At 41.1% G+C, this 21086-nt stretch overlaps 1 protein-coding gene across 4 annotated transcripts in view; it reads left to right on the top strand.

Annotated features, from left to right (window-relative positions):
* Nucleotides 1-20793, top strand: part of RAB3B (RAB3B, member RAS oncogene family) — a 50884-nt gene extending 30091 nt beyond the window's left edge. For all 4 annotated transcript variants that reach the window (XM_005521151.3, XM_088060366.1, XM_088060368.1 and 1 more), the window contains 3 exons: nt 10390-10508; nt 15671-15795; nt 18882-20793. In XM_005521151.3, coding sequence (XP_005521208.1) covers nt 10390-10508; nt 15671-15795; nt 18882-19069 — 432 coding nt within the window. In that variant the 3' untranslated portion in view covers nt 19070-20793. The remainder of the gene's footprint in view (nt 1-10389; nt 10509-15670; nt 15796-18881) is intronic.
* The last annotated feature ends 293 nt before the right edge of the window (nt 20794-21086 follow it).

Raw genomic sequence — 21086 nt, 5'->3', positions numbered from 1 at the left:
AAAGAACTGTTTGACTGTTGCAAAGACTCCTTGTTGGGGATTAGACTTTAGGATTCCCTTCTCTCAGCTGGAGGTGTTAGCAAGAAATGAGCTCTGATGTTACCATACAGTATGCTAAAAAGGCCTGGCTGAGGTTGAGAGTTATGGGACCTCTCAGTTTGTCCTGGTAGGACACGGATGAAGTCTTCCACTTCCCCTCCAGGCTCCATATGAAGAACTAGCAAAAGAACACATGTAAATAGTTTTGGATATTATTGTGGCATTCATAACTTTTCAGCTGACTTGGAAGATGTAAAGAAAAGCTGTGGTCAAGGGAAATTACTTCCCTTGGGAAAAACAGATAAAGTAGATCTTGGTGCCATGTGAAGAGAGACTTGTTTTTTCCTTTCAGTTCTTTGTATTAATATTATTAGTGCTTTAAATGGGGATACATTTTGTTCTCTGAACTCTGTTATTCTGGTGGCGGTGTTTGTGATATGAGCATAACAGTGAAACAGCAACTGTTCCCTGAAGGACCAGGAATCACTGCCTGCAGGACAGGCAGATATTGTCACTGCCTGAATCTTGGGATAAAGCACCAGGGTAAGCTCCAGACAGCCAACACCAAAGCTTCCCTTGCTGCTCTGAAGCCTCCAAAATTGTGTTGAGTTACAATTCTTTGATGTCAGAATAAGGCAGAGTAGCAGCAGGCAGAAAGTGCAACTAATTTAATTGTAATTTCGTAATGTTTTGAAGCAGTTATGCTGTTGCTGAAGTCATGTCCCCTTTGTGAAAATGTCTTTGGCTCACTGGCAGATCTAATTCTGCTCACTATTGCTTTGTTCCAACGTTTGCTTTTGCACCCTTTCAGTCCAGAGAAGTGATTTGAGCTGGGGTGGGACAAAAAACAAGTCCTAAGAGCCCTTTTTTTATCTTTGTCCCAGTAAATAATGTGTGTTGCTCCAAACATCAACTTGTTGCACTTCCTCCAGAAACATCACTCAGCTTCACATGAAAGCAGAGCAGTCTGCCCAGAGGTTACTGCTTGCTAGGGAGGCTGCTTGCATTTGATAAATATTTCAGTGTGTGTTTTTCCCAGTGTAACACTACTAATTCATTCCTAAACTGGGAGGTGTTTCCAGAAGTGCGAGTGAATGGAGTGTAGTTCAGCTCCCTTTGCTAAACTGAGCCAGGGGTCCAGTCTGATTTCTATTTTCTGCTGGCAGAGGGCCTGGGTGATTCAGAAAGCAGCATAATGCATGAACTTGTGCTTGTATTGTGCCTGATACTGTGACTGCTTCAATTACAAATTGGCTGATAGACCTTTGCTGGGTAATGCTGCAGTTTCCCTATTTTATGAAGCTATATTAATATAAAATTGGTGAAATATAATGAAGGCTGATGCCCCCGTATTTTTGTTGATCTGTAAAGTGTTGCACACATTTAGTGTTCTGTACAAATATGATCTCATGCTATTTTTGTTGCTCATAGGATTTTTATTAGCTTTAAATTAAGACAGTTTGGAGTTTTTTTACAGGCTCCTTTCCTTGGTCTGTGGTCTGTGTTTTGAGAAACAGATCATATGGAAAATGCTATGTCTTGTGTTCCTCTTATCTAGACATTTAGTCTCATTTGAAAGAAGTCAGGACCCCTGCATATGCAGGATTCTTTTCTGAGGTTACTGGATGCAGACAGGACCGTACAATTCTTCAGGACTTAGTTTATATTAATCCCCAAGTGGCATCTCCCCAAATTTGAGCAGAACTGAGTGTGTTTAAGTAAAAGCAACAGGGCTGTGCTTGGGAGCCTGACCAAAGCCCTGCCGGTGTGCATGGCTGGGGACAGGTGAACCTGGAGGCATGGAGCAGCATATTGCTTTTTTATAATGCCAACAACATGTTTTCTTCAGCTGGGAAATCTGCCGTCATTTTCCTCTGTCTTTCTGAAAAGATGAACATGAAGATGTGCTTTTCATCATGGAGGTTTGAGCCACTTGGGCCCTTGATGTGTCCACTGGCCAAAGGCAGTTTGGGGCTTAGCAGGAGCAGGGAGGTGGTGATGAATTGGTCATTAAAAATAAAATGGTAAAAATACCAAACCGCAAAACATCTCACACGTGTGTCTACAAGTATTTGGTCATGGCTCTCTTTCCAAATGGAAAAGAGAAAGGAGCATTCCCCATAAGGGTGTGTGAATTTAAAACAGGGCTCAAAAGGACCTCACACCTAGAAACGAATCAGCTGTAACCACTTCTGCCCCGAGGTGCTTCTTGGGCTGCCTTGGGAGCTGCCTGCACAACAAAACTTCTCTTTTGACGTCTTATCTGTGTGGTTATAATAGAAAACATCACGGTGAATGGTAGAAGATTATTTTCTTTGTCTTGTGCTATTAGTGAGCATCATCACGCATGTACTGTTGTGGCTGACAAAGCACTTCAATTCTAAGCTTCTATTTTAAGATGCTTAGGACTACTCCAAAATAGCTGTTCTTTAGCTGAAAGTCTTCCTTTATATTCTTAGCAGAGATGTGGGTTTACTTGGAGAGCTTCAAATTTAATTTGATTTTTTTTTTTTTACGTTTCTTGTGAATTTAAACATGTCACCAATATATCAAATCTATTTATTACATTGCTTTTCAAAGTGTGTGCACATTTCTGTCAAACAAAAACACATGAGAGAGAGGAATCTATGTTACTGCTAATTCTAGCATTTAGAAAATGTATTTCAAAGTCCACTGAAGTGAGATATGCACTTTTTTATTTTCCTTTTTATTTACCTTCTGGCTTACGTGGTTCAGATTGCTCTTGGATTTTGCTGTCTTTAAGCTTTCATTCTGCCTTATTGAATGCTAGAACCTTCTTCATATTTTTGTTTAATGCTCACCTGAATACAGCAGGCTTTTTTCCTAATTTGGGAGGTAATAAAATGAAAAATTGCTCATCAACTCTTAATTTCCACCAGATCTTGAAAAATTACACATTGGGATTTTAAAGGCCTTTAAAGAATATAATATTTTCTTTTTATTGACATATTGCGGTTTATATAAATTAAGCTTGATTATTTTATTTTTGTCTTGCTGCTTCCCTTCAAATTAAAACACATTTTCTTGCCTCATGGTTGTAATTCAATTTGGTATTTTAATCTCAAATATATAATAGACAGCTTCCCAGAATTTCTGAGCACTTTGTCTTGGAATTGACCCTCTTGACATAATGTCTGTAGGGGATTCTTGTGAAGCATGAGGCTCGGATTTAGCCTTAATCCACTCCTAAATAAGATGAAATCTCCCCTTGATAAGAACCAGCCCTCGGAGGGATGCTCCTAGCAGAGTACCAAGTTGTTTTCTTTACGATTAGGGGTTGCAACAGGTCTTTCGGAGTCACTGATTTTGGTAAACACGGCAAGAATTGCTTTGTTAAATGAGTTAAGGAAGGTCCTGCCTAGGGCCGGGCAGCATCCCCGGGTACCGGCGCGATGCCCATCCCTGCGCCGAGCCTCGCTGGTTACCATGGCACTCGCTCAGCCGGGACCGGCTCCGGGAAGTCTGCCTGCCTCTTGTTCGGCTGCTCTCGGTGCGGGGATTTGCTCCGTTCGCCTGCGTGAGGGGGAGGGAGCCCCACGGCACCGCGATGCTAATTCCCTTCCCCGGTCCTTGTTCCCTCCGACATCAAAGAGCCAGGCTGCCGAATCCGGGCAGATTTGTAGGGTGTATCACTTGGCTCCCTCCTCACGGGCTGTGCTCTTGTTCTTTTGGCAGCCGATTCAGAAGGTGATGAGGTGTCCCTTGGTGCTGCTGTGCCCCTCCCGGGTTAGTAGGAGCTGTGCCGACCTGCTGTGGCCCTGGGCTGGAGCACAGCAATCAATCCCTTGCCCTGCAGGACCTGCAGTAAGGATGTCCATGCTTGCTCATTCTCAGGAGTGAGTGCTGCTTCTGAAGTGCTCTGCTGTGATTAATTTAGCAGCTTCTTATCAGCAGCTAATTAATAATGCTTATAGTGGCTAACCCTGCTCAGACATCTGTGTGTTGTACAGATGTTCTTGCAGGGGCTGATTAACAGAATTAAGGGATATACTTGGGAAAACTAAAAAGATCTAGCAAAACTGGCAACAAATTCTGTAATAATAATGCATCCACTGCCCAAAATGCTACTTACTCTGGGATCTCAGCCTCTTAGATGTTTTTGGTTTGGTTTTTTTATCATATCAGTGATGGTTTTATCTTGCCCACAGTGGATGGGCTTTCAAATGCATCATATACCTCTTGAACTTTATTTGCTGTTTATTTGTAGCTAAAGAAATGGAATTTGAAGTAGGTGTTTGGTGTGGATGCTACAGATTTTTATCGCTGCCGTTTCTTTATTGTCCTATCAAGGTAGCTGGATCAGAAAGAATCAACAATAGAGACTGATCTTCATCTTAGTTCTAAGTAATGAAAAATAAGACTTTTTAATTCTATGAGATTTAAGAAATGTGCGCAATGAACTTAATCTTTCTGTGTATCTCTTTATGTGATTTCACCTTTGCAGACACTGTCTTTTAAATACTTTAACAGAAAAACTCAGCCTACATAAAGATGAGAAGAGCAGATAGGGTTCATAGGCAAGCCAGTCCTGTTCCAGTCCTCCTTACCCTCTGACAGATCAGGAAGGGCAACAACTGATGCTAATCTTCACTACAATCTCAAGGCACCTGGGAAAATGGAAATAACATTTTTAACATCTTAGCAAGTCATGAGCAGTAGTGTCAATCACAGTACCTTGGCTTTATTTCGGTGTGGGAATTATATTCTGCTGAGCAAATGCACCCTGTTGCATTTTCAGTGATTCACTTTTTGTCTTATTTGGTGTGGAGTTGCTGAGAAAAGGTAAAAGAGCAGGAGCTTCCCTACCGCCAGAAATATTTTAATGGTGAATTAGTCAGTCTACAGTAGCTTTTCCTGCTTGTCCATAAGCTTATTTTACAAAAGTACTTTGAAAAGTAAGTGCAGTGCCTTACCTGGAGAGATACTTAGCTACTGAGTTAGAAGGAACAACTTCAAAAACCTATGTGTTGGGCATGACTGAGGCCTCTGGTGACTGGTGAGCTCTTGAAGACTGTGCATGCATTAAAAGTCTCTTTCCAAAAAATTTCTGCCTCTCTGTTGCGAGCAGTTAGTGTGAGAATGTTAGAGAGAACAAGGTGGTAGAACTTTCTGTACAGGGTAAGTTATGTAGGATAGGAAAAGGGAAATTCCTGCAATTGATAAGTACTGAAATTATCCAAGGCTGCTGGTTTTACTGCTTCTAAAGAGTAGAAGTGAAGATAGCCATAATGGGGAAATGTTTAAAAAGCACTTAGCAAGGGTAGAGCATTTTATCAAAAAAGGCAGGGGTTTTGTATTGGGTCTTTTTCACATCAGAAATGTTTTCTTGCATGTTGCTGAAATTAAATGTCTCTCAAGGTAGCTGAATGTGTCTGAGTAGGTTCCAGTGGCTCTTGGGCAGTGGGAGAACTCAATAAGAGAGCAAAAAGAAAATGCCTAATATGATCTGTTGAACTGAAGCATTTTGATCAGAGCTGAGTTCTAAAGGAACCAGGTGTTATTTTGCTCCTGGCAGCAATTGAATCTTCACAGGTTTTTCATGACATCACATCTTTTCCGTGTCTTAACCAGTGACTCATCCTGCTTGCCTGTTTGTTCCTATTTCTAGCTGCCAGCAGGAAACACTAAGCTTAAATGTTAACGTTCTCTTATTAGTGACACATCCTAGTCTGCCCAAGGTCCCTCTCTCTTGTGGTACCTGGTGGGTGGGTTGTTTTTTTCCCCTTTCCCAAGGTGACTTTTGTTTTTCTGATTCTTGATGGCCACTCCGAAGTCTACTTTTGCAAAGGAGGGGTGTGTGTGTGTGAGAATGTAACACCCCCCTATAACCACGGGGCTGGGAAGTGGATTATCCTGTCTCCAGGGCTGACCAAACCCCAAACAAGGTGCAAAATGCCATCATGTAGGTGTTACAATGTGACATTTAACAGTGACATATAACAGCAGGGAAGAAGAAAGCCTTTCCTTCACCAGATCTGATGAAGCCCCATATTGTGGTGGGTGCTGGTTATTGGGGAGGATGTAGCCTCTGTTCTGGCTCTGAGCAGCCTAAGGAAGGATGATGCCAAATACATGCAGCTCGTAGATGTTGCCAGTAGCTGGACGACAAGCAACTCATTCTTTCATATTATTCTTTAAAAATACCAAAAACCATGGAAATCACACCATAATCCTTTAAAAGAATTGAAATGTTTATTTCTTTAGAGGTTATTTGTCACATACACTGCTAGTAAAAGTCATGGTGCTAAGGGGATTAAATTCAGTACAGATTGGATGTTTCAGTGACATTTTATTTGGAACAAAGAATTAGTGGCTGGAAATCTTCACTAGAAGAAGGATGGTTCATAATCAGGGATTGTGAGTTTTCATACCTGCAGCAAAGAGCATCTGTCATTATTTAAAAACTCAAATATGTTTCCTTTGTTACCTAGTACCTTGCAGTTTCTGCTGAGACAGCCAGGTAAATTTAAGAAAAGCTGATTGTACTCCTATTGTGAATGTTTGCATGATGGATCTTGAAACTAGAGGGCATCTGCACACAATGCAAATGCATTTAGGTCTTTTTCTTCTCTGATAAACACTGAATTTTCATTGCTTATTAATGCAAAACCTTCAAATTTTTGTTTCAAGCTACCCACTAATGGTCCTGTGGGTGTTTTTAATTGTTTGCATAAAGCACAGGCTGCAGAAGAACATAGCTGGTAGCACACTGGTGTAAATACACCTCACAGAGACCCTCCTGTGCCTGCTTACAGCCAAGCTCTCTGATTTCTCTTCAGGGAGAGCCTGGCAGGTTTCTGGATGCTGGGGCTCAGGCTATTCCACCCAGGCATTTGGCTAGACTGTTAATTAGTGCTACATCACCTTTCTGCTGATCCCTGCCTGTGCCTCGTGTACTTGTCTCCTAATGAGTTTGTGGTCTACCTGGAAATCTTGCAAATAACTTGGTGGGGCAGGGAGCAATTTCTGTCAGTTGTTTTTTCCTTCATAAGGTAAACAACTCGAACTTAAAAACCTGAAATGACGAATTACCTGAGGCTCGTGGTCTTTTAAGCTGAGGGAAGGACAACTGTTGTAAATGCTGAAGAAAGTGAGTTCAGATTTTGCAGTTTGTTTTATTTTTATTTATGCTGAGTCATCTGTTGGTATGTGCACTTAAGCTCTCATGGTGTGAGTCAAGAAAAGTAAGCCAGTTTGTCGCTGTCTAAGAAGGTAATGTAACCTGAGGAAAGAAGTAATTTCAGGGTGATAGTACAACAATTCAGTTGGAGAAATGCCACTATAAAGCTGTGAGGAAGATGACATGCTCTGTACCTGTACGGTAAAACAGAGTGAGGAAGCCATCAGTGGCTCAGGAAGAGATGAATCACATCTCTCTGTTGCAGCACATGGCTACCAGGGCAAGGGTATGAACAATCTTTATGTACTATGAGATACAGGATGCATTTCCATTACACACACTCCCTCTGATAGTCTGAGAAGGCAGGCACACAATTCACACCCAGTGAATATGTAACTTAGCTTTCTAATGATTTAAGTGCACTGCCCACGTAGGACAGGTTATGACTGAGCAAACACATATATCCCTTGGGGTTCTGTACCTCCTGCAGCCCCATCTCTCACTAACGCACATCCCGATGCACAGGGGGATCACAGACAGAATACTGAAACAAGTAAATCAGATTTACTAAATTCCAGAGCTTTCAGGCAATAGCACAATTTGACTTTTTCAGTCCAATTCCTCAGTGAGCTGGGGCACTGAGGTGGTATCAGGACAGATTTTGGAAGTCACCCTGTGTGTCCCTTGAGGCTTCTTCCCAGGGCAGCCTGGATGTATGTCCCCAGAGCTGAGTCTTTGCTCTGGGCCATTGTCAAATTTAACTTCTTTCCAAATTATTCTGCATGTAACTTGACAATGCATCTTGCAGTCACTAACTGCCTGGTCACAGCCTCATGCCCTAAGCCAGAGTGAGCACTGGTTAAACACAGAGGAGAAAATAGGAGGTGAGATTTGGAAGGCAGATGAACCTGTGAATGCAGGTATCAAACAATAATGCTGTGAGCATGAGAAGTGGAGAATCCTGACTTCCTATGGATTTGTTTGGTTTTGTTGGTTGCAGAATCTCTGAAGTTACTGATTTAGGGCCTTCTCCTAGTGAGACACAAAGCTGGCCTCTCTCATGTGAATCCTTTGGTGTTTGGAAAAGATAATCATCGAACTTCAGCTTTTTTCACAGCTAAGGTATGCTCTCTTCACCTCACCAACTACTTTCTGTGGCATATGTAAAAACGTTTGAGCACATGTTCCCTCAGCCAGATTTGATAAAGAGTGTCTGTGTGGAGACTGATGTTTTAATAAGCCTCATGTCTTTAGGAAATCAGGCTAAAAAGCAAAAAGCAGCTATCATCTCTCTGAATAAAGGAACAATACTATTACTGCTGAGACCTTCCTTGCTTGAAGAAATATAGTTAGGATCTAGTTGTCATAGCTGGTTTAGCCATTCAGCAGCTTAGGGAGGATGTGGTGTCAGTGAATATGAGAGTGCTCTGTGATGAGTTTATCACTGGCAGGGAGAGAAATGGTCACTCAGGCTGCAGGGTGGAGCCCACCTCATTCTGATATTCCCACCTCTGATCTGTTGGTCAGGAGGGAACAGACCAGTTCCTCATCCAGTGTGCAATGGTTCATCGTGATCAGCCAATGTACTACTCTGTCTTGAAACAAATGCACAAGTTTAAGGGAAAAAAATCACGTATTTTCCCAGTGAACTGGTGGAAAAGCAGCAAGATTCCTGCTGCACAGCCTCTCCACTGGGAAATTCACAGCATGTTGCAGCTGTGGATAGTCTCACAGTAGTGCAATAGCAGAGCCTTTTAAGCAAGCTGTAGGGAGCTTATTTACAACTGCTGTCATCCTGCAGAGAGGTTCTGTGATGTTCTGGTGCAGAACAACAGGCGGCCACAGACTGGCTGCTCCGTGTTCTGCAAGGGCCAACTCTGTCTCTTGCATGCAGCAAAAACAAAGCTGCAAGTACGGGAATGATGGGCAGGATGATTTTAAGGCTGAGTTTCCCCCCCACTGTCTCTCTCCTGGGGATGTGGTGATGTGCTGTGTCTGATCTCTACTCCTGCAAGAGCGCCCTATGTGGATTTATTTTACTCTTCCACCAGTTACATGGTTGTTAAGTCCTTTTGGGTCTTCTTCTTTAGAACTTTAATCACATTTAAAACCAGTGGCAACAATGCTTTCTTCAGCCTGGGTTTTGAGGGACTGAAGGATGGTTCATTTTAGAACTAACTCATCAGAGCAACTATAAGTTGACACCTCATACTGAGCACACACTTTGAAGGCAAAGCCTTTTGCCTCCCTGCAGCTGTTTCACAGAGCTGCCATTTGCCAAAAGGATGAAATGTGTTCAAAAGATTGACACCTTCAGAGTGAGAGAAACAATCAGCACAAGACTTCTCTCCTTGGTTCAGAAGGCAGGTCTTGAGGGAATGGATTGGGTTGTAGGTTCTGGTGTAGAAATATTTCTCAGTTTAAAAATAGGCTTGCAAAATGTAAAGGAAAAGTTCTGCTGGCATCCAACAGATGGTAGTTGACATGTTTTCTAGCTGTCACAAGTCTTCCAAAATTCTTCTGTTGCATATGCCAGAGTTTCACCTTTGTGCTGCCCAGCTGAATGCAGAAATGACAACTGCAGGTGGAGGAACTCTGCAGGAACTCTATGGGTAAACAGAATTAAGATGAACCAACAGAAGAGGATTGATTGACCTCATATTAGCATGTGCGCCTCAGACTCTGTAATTGGGATATTTCACATTAAATTCACTTTTTATAATAATGTTTATTGCATCAAATCTTTAATTTTTGTCTCTAACCTGAGGCAAGAAAGGAGTCACCCACAGCATCTACCTCAAGGACATTTTCCTGACTGTGACACTGAATTGCAACATATAAATGTTTTCGGCCTGGAACAGTCCTGGACTCGTTATTTTGCCTCTGCTTTGAAGTGTCAGCTTTCAGTGAACTCTGCTAACATTCTATTATTGCATTGGGGCTGAGGCAGAGAAGAGCAATTAAAGGGTTGACATCTTTGGTATTTTTTAATAGTACATGTGTCAAAATGCATCTAACAAATCATGGTTGATGCAAAAGCCTAATTAATGCTAAAATGTAAGTAGAGTTCATTTCAGTTGGGAGCAACTGAGAACTTTAAAATGTATAATAACAAAAAGTGGTTGACTTATTTTAGATATAGGACCTAATTACAGCTTTTGCTTCTGAGAACTGAAGTCTTAAAGCCTAAATGTTCCTTTCTGTTGCAGGATACAGCTGGGCAAGAAAGATACAGGACTATCACTACAGCCTACTACCGAGGAGCCATGGGCTTTGTCCTCATGTATGATATCACCAGTGAAGACTCCTTCAATGCTGTGCAGGACTGGTAGGAAATACTGAAATACTGTTGTTAATGTTGGGTTTGTTTGGATTTTGGCCAATTCTCTCCCCACAATTATTTATTGAGAACATGAGACATCCCAGCCTCCATCACCATATTCTTTCTTCTTCACCTTAATAATTTGATTTATAAATGTTCCTTAGAAAAAGTTCTACAGCTTCACTTTAATGAAGAGGTTGTAATTCAAATATTGTAGCATACTATAGTATTTAGGAATTATGAAATAATAAATTTCAATTTATTGTGAAGAAATTAATCCTTTAATGCTTTTTTTGGGTTTATGAGATTTCTAGATGCTAAAAATACAGATTAACAGTGGTTGTTCAATTCATATGTCAGAATTTGGGGAAAGGCTGTGTTTCTCCTCAGTAGTGCCCTGTGACTCCACTCAAATATCATGCAATCATTTCTGCTGCTTTGCTGGTTGCTTATTACTGCAGATAAGAATGGTCACTGTGCGAAGAAGGGCAGTGCAGTGGTTAATGTGATCTCCTGAGTCAGACTGATTTGCAGTGATCTCAGTGACATCCTGGCTGTGGCACTGGCTCACAGCATCTGGCTCAGCCTGGCTTTCTGCTGAACACCTATTCTGTGTCCCCTAAGCCAGGCTGTAACTCAAAAGCTGCAACAACGTGGTTTGTTGTTTCAGGTGATTTGTCTTTCCTCCAAAGCTGCCCAGTTTTTGTTCTCTCTAATCACTAAAGCAGTTGGTCATGAAGGTCACATTCAAGATACAGTCTCCATTTCACCCCCCATCCCCAGTACCACAACACTAAATGAACTGCAGCCCCATCCTGAGCAGCCCTTCAGCACCTTGTGCTTGAGGAATACATTCTTTTCTTGGTAGAAACACAAACCCAAAGGTTTTGCCAAAACCAGTTTCATCCATCAAGTTTTGCTCACCAAGTTCAGATGAAGCTTTTTCTGCAAGTGTCTGCACAGGGATGTTTTCCATACGAGTGCAGGCATGTGAGCTGGGGCAGTATCTTTCACTAGACTATAAGTATTTCCAGCTTGTTTCCCTGATGAAACAAGATCCATATGACCATGCAGTTAATCTACCTGTCTGTCTGTCTGTTGGTCCTGCTCTACTAAGTTTTACTTACGAGTCATACATTAGCAAAGTATTACCAAATCTCCATCTCTGAGCTGCTACTATTTTAAAGTTTGCACAGGTGAAGTTTAACCTGAAGCTTTATGTTGGAAGCAGTCTAAGGTCTGTTCCTTCAAAGGCACTGGTGTGAGAATAAGAACTGGGAAAGGTCAGCTCTGTCTGTTTGACTTCACATCTTCCTGTGCTGCGGAAGCTGCAGGAATATCTTTGCTAAGAGCACCTTGTCAGCCAAAGGACAGAGGTGAACCATCAGGGTGTTTTTCCTCTGTATGTCAGGAATCTTTCCAACCAGCCTTAAGGTTCTGAGCCCAAATGAGGTAGTGAGATGGATAAAAAGGACCATTTCCATCCTTCCTGAAGCTTGTCCAACAGAGAGATGAGGGCTGCAGCCAAGCCAGCATCTCTGGGCCAGCAGAGTCCTCTAGTGGCTATTGCAGCTGGAAGATGGCTTTTCCACAGTCTGCTTCCTAAACTTCCAAAGGCACAAGAAATGGAGAGAAAAGCTTTTGGCTTGTGCTGCTCTATTGATGTCTGCCATTTTCTAGCATAGCAAGTAGGATTTTTTTGGTGGTTTTTTTTGGGTTTTTTTTTTTTTTTTTCCCTCCACCACTCTGCATAATACAGTTATGATTAAAAAATTTTATTACACTGGATATGGTCTTCAGTCAGGAGCTGTACTCTCCACAGAAAATTAAGGTGTCTACTGCTTGAGCTCCTTTATCTCCATCTCTGCTTCATTGGCATGTGACTGTTTTAACAGCCTTCTGATGGGGCCTCACCTATCCACAAGGGAAATGAGAATATTCCTCCCACTCTGCCAAATGATTTCTTCTCTGGGAGATCTTTTACCCTCACTCTTCTTATGGGGGGGATGGCCTGAAGAGGTTCCTGGTTTGCTTTGTGTCACTCAGACCTCTCCTAAACCAAGTAAAGGCACTTTGTCTCCTGAGTGAGAGCATCATGGCTATATAGCAGGTATTTAGACAAACTCCCCAAGTAAAATATGAATGCAAAGCAGAGTCTTTCCTTCATTCACATGAATCACCCCAATTAATGATGATGATCTTAGAACCACTGAGAGGAGACATGATTTAAATGCATTTGTGAATATCTGGAATATGACTTGTTCTCTTTTTCACATGAAAATGTACCATACATTGTATGAGAAACCTTAAAATATTAAGCCTAAGTGATTTTCCTTACTGCAGTGTGGCAAGAGTTCAGTCAGGTTATTTTACAAGAAAAAATGTGAATAGGCAAACACAAAGATTGGTTTTAACTGATATTTGAAAATAAGTATTTATTTCCTTTGAATATATCTTTCCTGTAGTGTGAGAGAAAGAGTTAAATGAGCTTTCATAGCTTTCAGCTCAGTTTCTAGAATTTTTTTTTTAGTAGCCTTTTTTGATAGCTGTTATTTGATGTTGGGTTGATAGTTTTGTGTGTGGATAAATCAGTTGTTTATACCTCGTTTGAAACTGCAATGGAACTAAAATATACTCAGTACTTGAAACTGTAAAGTAAATAGAAAATATTATGCAAGCTCTGCTTTGGACAATCTAGACAATTTCATAGAAGGGAAATAAAAAATGGTAAAATTTAACTTTAGATACAAGTGTCAGCTGGGTTCACAAATCATCAGCATTATTTATCTTTAACCTGCACTGAGTTGTTGATATCTCCATGTAACTGTAAACCTGAGACTATTTCTCTTCTAAACATGAACCACAAAGTTTGTGCTTTATTGTTAATTTGGGGAATTCAGCACAAACAAGGCACAGTATTTTATTGTGTCACAGAAATGTTTCTCCCAGTGTGCATGTTAGGCTGCCCTGATAGTTGTTGAAACATCTCCATCACACAAGCCTTGTATTTATTCATTTATCTTTCAAAAGCATCTGGAAATTTTTTGTATGGACATTAGGGCTTCTTTTATGTGTTCTTCATAACTTTTTTAGTTGGTAGGTTGTTTTTCATTCCTAAGAAGAATAAAGATTGGTCTAGAAGAGGTTTTCCACTAATTTGTACAAAACAAGGAGATGGTTGTGTTTCTCTGGGAGATCCTTCATGCTGTTTGCGTCTTTTTCATTTTCTGAGTAATTCTGTTTAAATAGTTAAAATTTGGCAGTGTGTCCCATGTGATGCCAGGGGCTGAAATGAATCCAGAGGCTGAACTGTGAGTAAGAAGAGAAGCCTGCTTTTAGTTATTTTAAATTGAACCTGGTGAAACTATTTTTCCCTATTGCTTATGTAGGGAGACTGGGGAGATTTCATCTTCCTTGGCTTTTGGCTGATTTCTGTAGTTATCCCCTTCTCTGATGTGCCTTGAGAAACCCCAGAGTCCCACAGAAACTCATCCCAGATTCATATTAGCTCTCACAGGGGTTGTCTACATGGAGACCCTCAGAAGGGTGAGACTGGAGGAGCTAAAATTTGGATTGGAGTGAGTGCCTTTCCAGGAGGACAGGGAGAATAAGAAGCTGCATTGCACACAGTGTTTATTTTTGCATGTTGCACTCTGGGTCTGGGCTTGGGTGAGGTTCCTGTTCTCCAGGGCAGTCCAAGCAGGCAGCCTCTTCAAGGCAGGTTGCACAGTGAAATGACCTCTTTTTCCCAGTTGTCTGTGGAGTAACATAGCTGGCTGCCTTCCATGGAAAAAAAGCAAGCAAGCAAGCAACTCAGACTAATTAAAATTGTCTTTAGTAGATCAGAGCTGGAGGCTGCTGCTAATTCAAAAGAGAAGGAATTAAGTGCTTTATTGTTAAGGGAGTTCCAGGAAACTTACACAGAAGTAAAAGTTTGAGTGGACTTCTGGCTCTTCTGGGAAGTGGCAAATTTGCCTGAAACTGTAGTGTCCTGCCTGGAGTGGTGGTGAGCTGGGGCAAAGAGTGGGAAGGTGAGTTAGGGAGTGGAAGATGGAGGAGAGGAGTAGATGGCTTCTGGCAGTGCAGCCTAATTACCCTTGGGGAGGAGGGAGCCTTCAAAGATAGAGCTGACTTGGTGAAGATAAAATAGGTTGTGTGGGTCTGAAAAGATGGATGAAAGTGAATGCTACTGAGCTAATCATGTTCTGCTGCTGGCTCTGGGACACCAAGGATGGTGGGAGAGAACTAACCCCTCAGGATATACAAAAAAAAATTCTGTTTTGTCATGGAAAAACTCTAAAAAGAATAAATGTAAGGTCAGAGTCCTGGGATCCATAGTGAGCTCCACTCCCGTTTCAGCACATGAGTCAAAGAAAGCTTTAGAGGCTCCAAGTTCACCTGAGTGCTCCTGCCCAAGTTCCAATGCACTGCATCCCTGTGCCACTGAAGTTAGTGCTGGTCTGCCATTGCAGCTGCTCTTTCCTGCCTCAGGTATCCTTTAGTCCTGCTGGGTTCAAGTATCAGCTCACAGAGCTTTGCTTTGATCTGGTATCTTCCCAATTTGGTACATTTCTGTTTCTTTTTTGCAGTTGTTTCCATGTTTCTATGTGATTTTTAGTCTCCATTAGGTTTTCCTGTTTGAGCAAAGACAACTTAATGCTTCCATCTGTTCTTGTGGTGTTCCTAAAACTCTACAGCAAAACATGCTGTAGAAAATGAGAGAATTATTCTTGTTCTGTCTTATATATGAAGTTGTAAGTCCAGCATGAAGTGTGCATCTATGGCTTTCTTTGTGGGACAGTATCCTTAAGAGCTGTAATTGATGTTCCTCTGACAGATGAGAGCTGAAGGAGAATAAGCTTTACAAAAAGCCTTTTTTGCCCCTAATCTGAAAAAATTACTTGATTCAGTTTTTTATCAGGATCCTGTGATCTTTAAAACACTTGCAAAATCTTAGCAAGAAACTTTATTGTCACATGAAGTTAAGGAGTGGTAAAATAGAACGGGCTGCATCGTTGTTTTGTGTGTAAGCCTTGTCATTTGTCCTTGAACCAGCACAGTCTGGGGATGTTGATATTGTCATTAAAGGTACTTGTTTTCATTTTTAATATAGGATTGTATTTTGGCACAGCTGATGGAATGTAACAATCTCTCTTGACCTGCTGTAGGGCCACACAAATCAAGACTTACTCCTGGGACAATGCACAAGTGATCCTGGTTGGAAACAAATGTGACATGGAGGATGACAGGATTGTTCCCGTGGAGAAGGGGAAACATCTGGCAGATCAGCTGGGTACATGGAAAGCTTTTCTTTCCACCTTTTTTCCTCTGCTTCTTTTTACTGTGTTGCTTTCAGTTTATACAGTAATAAGTCCTTCCAGCAGTAATACTTCAGTGATGGTTTCACAACTAAGAAGTGTAATATATTCTAGATTCATATTTGACTTGTTTGTGCTCAGTAGGCCAAGAATGCTTGTAGTGTTGCTGTATTTATAAAGGTGATGTCTAGTGGTGGAAGGAAGATAAAGTTTATCTGAAGAGAAAAGCTTTTATTACCTCAGCAGAACGAAAAGAGAAAAAGCTTTCATAAACATAATTCTGTATCTGGGTCTCCAAGTACCATGTACTCATTACAAATCAATTCAAACATTGATTTTTGTTGAAGCTTTTTTTTTTTTTAACTAAACTATGAAAAAGAAAGAAGTTTATATATCAGAACTGAAGAACTGAGTAAAATACATTTTAAAAATGTACTAGGCTTCTCTATCCAGGTAAGAAAATGACATTATGTTATTGATGTGGGATAGAAAAAGCAAAACAGTTCCATTGAGAGGAAGCTGTGATTGCAATGAAAATTTTATAATGAAGAGCAAAGTAAACTCATATGACTTTATAATTTATTTATCACTTTTCATTGTTTATATCATATGAGATATTTTTAATATGAAATCAGGGCTCTGTGTTAAAATTTAACCATACTGTTGTCTTCTGTTAAAGAATTCAAAGTAACAAGTAAATCCTGTTAAATTTTCATTCAGGTAATAGTGGAGACCCTTACAGTGGGCATAAATGTCTAGCTTGTAAGAGGAGAGCTTCTTACCAGACCCAAAGGAATCACCATCTTCCTCAATTCATAAAATCCTGTGTTGTCTTCAAGTGTTAAACAGAAATTGGAGGGTGCATAATAAACTGTTAAATTCAGGGTACTGCAGTTCCAGGACACACTGCATACACTGGTCTAGTTTAAAGTGTGGCCTTGAAAGTGTAAATTCTACATTTGGCACACACAAAGGGGTCCCATTTATGGCTGGAGCCTTGAGGCACTGCCATGCTAAACAAATAACAAGCCAATATGAAATTAGACCCATTGTTATTATTGTAAGAGTAAATCTTTACATGTAGGATTGGAAAAACAAACAAAGATATGGTTAGTTTGCAAAATCGGGGCTCTTTTTTACCCATCAGAATTTAATTTGCTTTTGAAAATATGAATGTAAATAAACTTGGTTCCTGGCTTGCAGACTCTCAGAAAGGTTGTGGATGCATGTGTGTTCACCTATTTCACAGGAATAATTACACTGCTAGTAATTGAAATTTTGTCCAGACCAGTGTAGCAGCAAATAGAGAGTTTAAACTCCCACTCCAATTTGGACTTCCAATGGTTTTTTTCTCCTCCCAAAATTTGTGTGCTTGTTTCAATACAAATTTGGCAGCTAGAATCTGAATCCTTTACTTGTGGGACACTTCAAAACACACACACTCAGAGTTACCATAGCAACTGATTCCATCAATAGGAAACTGTTTTGCAGAAGAATCCCCAGTGCTGCCCCAACCTGGTGCTTGTCCAGTTCACCCTGGAGAGAGCAGCCCAACAGCCTTTGAGAAGTGCTGTCCCAGCTTTGTTCTTCTGTAACCTCCCAGCTTCCTAAACACTCTTTTTAAAAGAGCTGATCTTTTTAAATAGATCTGATTTTATCAGTTTTTCCTTATAGTTACTATGCTAATGTGTACAGCATTATATGAAATTATTTTGTTAGTTTGTGGGAGGGATCTAATTGGCTATTGACTGCTTAAAGTGCTAATGTTCATCATAATGATTCACATAAAGGTTATCCCTCAGCATATTTATCTAAGTTTGCATAGTGACATTAACATAATTGAAATAATTCCCTAATCAGATTAAGAAATTGTTATTAGCCTGAATGTGAACTGAACCAAAACAGATTGGTTTAGCAGAACCTAAGCCAATGTTGGGCTAACAGATATCTAAGTGCAATTTTCTGATTTCCTATGCTTTTTATATACATTTTTATTCATCATCAAAACAGCAAGTGTGGCAGACAGAACCCTTGTCTGATGCAGGGTGGCCCTCCCTGTTTGCTAACAAGGCAAACATCATCATCACTTTACCCCTTGTCCCATGAACCTTAAAAAGGGTCCAAATGTGGTGGGTACCTACTTATCCCACACATCGAGGTGACTCAGCCTGCCAGCAGTGGCAGACTAATCAGTTAAGACAAATGTTCTCTTTGTTTGTGGCAGAACCAAATGAAACTGATGGAATGCAGAATATCCCCAGAATGAAGCACAACAGAACGGAGCTTATTGCAAAATGAATTCTCTGTGGTGCCTCAGCTCTCGCTGCTGGCAATTTAATAACCCAACAGAACAGAAGCAACAGCCTGGTTGGCCCTCAAGGCCTCTGGGGTGAGGGAGATAAGGAAATGCTTCACAGTTCAGGGCATTTCTGCTGCTGAGGCAGGGCCTGGCTGTCTGTCAGAGGCTGCTTCTCCCCTAGCCCCGGGTGGCAACGGGAAGCAGCAGGAGGAGCTGGTGCCATCCCCTCCTTGCTGTAACTCCAGCCTTGCTGGTCTGGTTTTTTTAATCAGAAAAGGTCAGTGCTTAAAGAGTCAAGGAGCATTTTGCTTTTGAGCACAGAAGTTGGTCATCAGAAGGAAAGCAATCCCAGTCTTCTCGTTCTGGCCTCTACCCTTGCCAGAGGGGAGCAGGGGTTGGTAGAGCTTGGCCCTTGGCAGGGCTGTGAGGAGCCCAAGGAGGTTCCCCACACCTTGCTGGCCACCAGCTGCAGCCCAGGGGACCTGCACTGATGAAAGGGGTAAAAATTGACTCACCCTGGGTTTACCCTTATCTGCAGATGTGCTTACCAGGGAAGGATCCATTTATCCTTTTCACTCTTAATGAAGCTTGATAACTTTTAAAAGTATTTCTGCTCACCGTTCTGAGATTTTGGGAATCAACTGACTTTAAGGACCATCTGATGTCTTGTTTTCCTAAGGTAAATCCTGAAATAAAAGGTGTTTTAAAAACCATCATGATCATCCATCTCAGTTGATAATTTTTGTTCACTTTTTTTCCCAGGTTTTGACTATTTTGAAGCCAGTGCCAAAGAAAACATCAACGTGAGGCAGGTGTTTGAGCGTCTCGTGGATATAATCTGTGAAAAGATGTCGGAGAGCATAGAATCAGACAATTCCAGGGGCACTTCTGGAAGGAGCATGCGGCTCACAGACAACCCTCCCCCTTCACAGCAGAACTGCTCGTGCTAGTAACCTTTCACTCTGAGAAATGTCCTTCTCCCCAATTAAATTTTATCTTTTCATTTGTGGTGGTGCATTATCATGTAGTTCAGAGGCAGAAGTGTCTGTTGTAGGAAACTGGTATGTTTGTTTAATGTGCTGGAGTGTTAATATTATATATTTCCTCATTCAATAATTTAATAATCTGAAAAAATATTGTAAGTGCACCTCGTGTGAATGTGAGTTACACTGAAGAATAATAATTGTGTAGTGATGCAAATGTTATTTCTACAGAGAATGTTGCATTTTTTAATTATAAATTCCTCTATTGCAGAAACAGTGTTTTTGTCAAGAACAGCAGGAAGCACAAAAACCAATTAGAAGGGATCAGGTCTAAGAGAAGAAAGGGGAAAATCTCTTATAAAGCAAGAATATGCTTTTGCATTAAATATAAACAAATTTTTTAAAAAAAGTCAATCCCCAGATATTTTGAGAATCGTTGCTGTCCTTCAGACATGGAGCTCAGCTCTTCTGTAGGATGGAGCAGAAAGCAGAGCATTTCTGTCTGATAGTGTGAGGTCCTTCAGAGTGTGAAGAGTAAGGGGGGCTGGATTTTGTGTCAAGTCTCTAAACAGATGAAGAACATAGGGAGGAATCAAAGCTGCCAGGCTGGGGAGGAGGAGGCCTTGCAGCCATCCCTGTATTTCCTTCCCTGTGCTTTGGCTGGTGCTGAGTGAATGAGTAAGAGCCCTTCCAGGGCCTGCACTTGCCTCCAAACTTCTCCAGCACAGCTTGCAGAGTGCTGGGGATGTTGCTGTGTTTGGCACATTCCTGTCTCCAATCCTCTCTCCCCAGAATGTGACTGTCCTGCAGCCTTTCCCATCCTGTAGTTTTACCTCTCCAAGTCTGGGTCTTCTCTTGTCCGCTGCTTGCTGGTGGATGTGTTGCAGGATGAAGGAGGAGGGGAGTTGGCTGCTGAATGCTTATTTGGAGGCAAAACCATGTAAGACAGGGAATAGCACTGTCTCAGAGAGATAAAAATATCAGAAGCCAAAATGTGAGTGTTGGCAGGTATTTGTGCCAATATTGTTAGATTTTATTTCTGCATTTTGTTGTTGATTTATTTTTTAAATCTTATTCTAGATGGGCGTGTGGGGGGCTAGATTTTCTGGGTTCTGATTCAAGCACAAAGTATAATTTAAGAAAAGTAAGAGTGACTAATAAAACACAACTGGAAATGAAACATGAGAAAGATATCCTGTTACTCTGTGAACTTTTTGTGGCATCATGCTTTGAAGGGAGGCAAAATTTTTAAACTAAGTATGGAGAGAAGTTGGCTGTCTTAAGGGGAAAATTCTGGAAAGTTTTATGGCTTTACCTTTGGTCTGTGATCTCCTCTGAGGCGACTTCCTGATGTCAAGAATGGGAGTAGAGTGCCTGCCCACTACCCTGTAATCTGCTGGATCATGACACCAGTGAGTGCTTTTGTAATTTCCTTCTGTTGTGTCTCAAAGTGTAATAGCTCTAAGAAGAAAAGCACAAAATTCTGGACAAAAATGCAACTCTTTTGGAGTGGTTTGAGCTCATTGTGCTAAAGGCTTAGATCCCTCTGTTTGTCACTTTTGGGAATCTCTACTGTGATGTGTTCTGGGTGTGTGTGTGATCTCGTCCTGGGAGTGTGATTCGTGCAGTGCTGGGACTGTGGTTGTTGTATCTAAACCCCTGAAACTGCAAAATAAAGAGAAATGTACTCACTGGGTGTGGCCAGAGAGTTTGTGTCAATTGTGTTTCTTGCATTAGGAATCTTTTTAATGCTTTAAAAATACATCAAACTACATTGATCTTTCTTTGACATGGTGATGGTCTTTGAACCCAGCAATCTGGAATCACTGTGTAGTTTTAAAACAGTGAAGAGAAGGACTGTTTGGCCAATAAATGCATAGTGTTGTGTTCCAATTGTAGAAGAAGCAAGTTTGTGTAACTAACAAAAAAATAAAATAAAAAAAAATCCATGTCAGATTTTGAGCTGTGCAGATATAACTTAGTA

Source organism: Pseudopodoces humilis, chromosome 10, assembly GCF_049639895.1.
Source record: "Pseudopodoces humilis isolate 2021_Gansu_Grassland_sample_001 chromosome 10, ASM4963989v1, whole genome shotgun sequence".
Lineage (NCBI taxonomy): Eukaryota > Metazoa > Chordata > Aves > Passeriformes > Paridae > Pseudopodoces > Pseudopodoces humilis.
The sequence above is the reverse complement of the archived record's forward strand: the minus strand, read 5'-3'. Positions and strand labels throughout refer to the sequence as shown.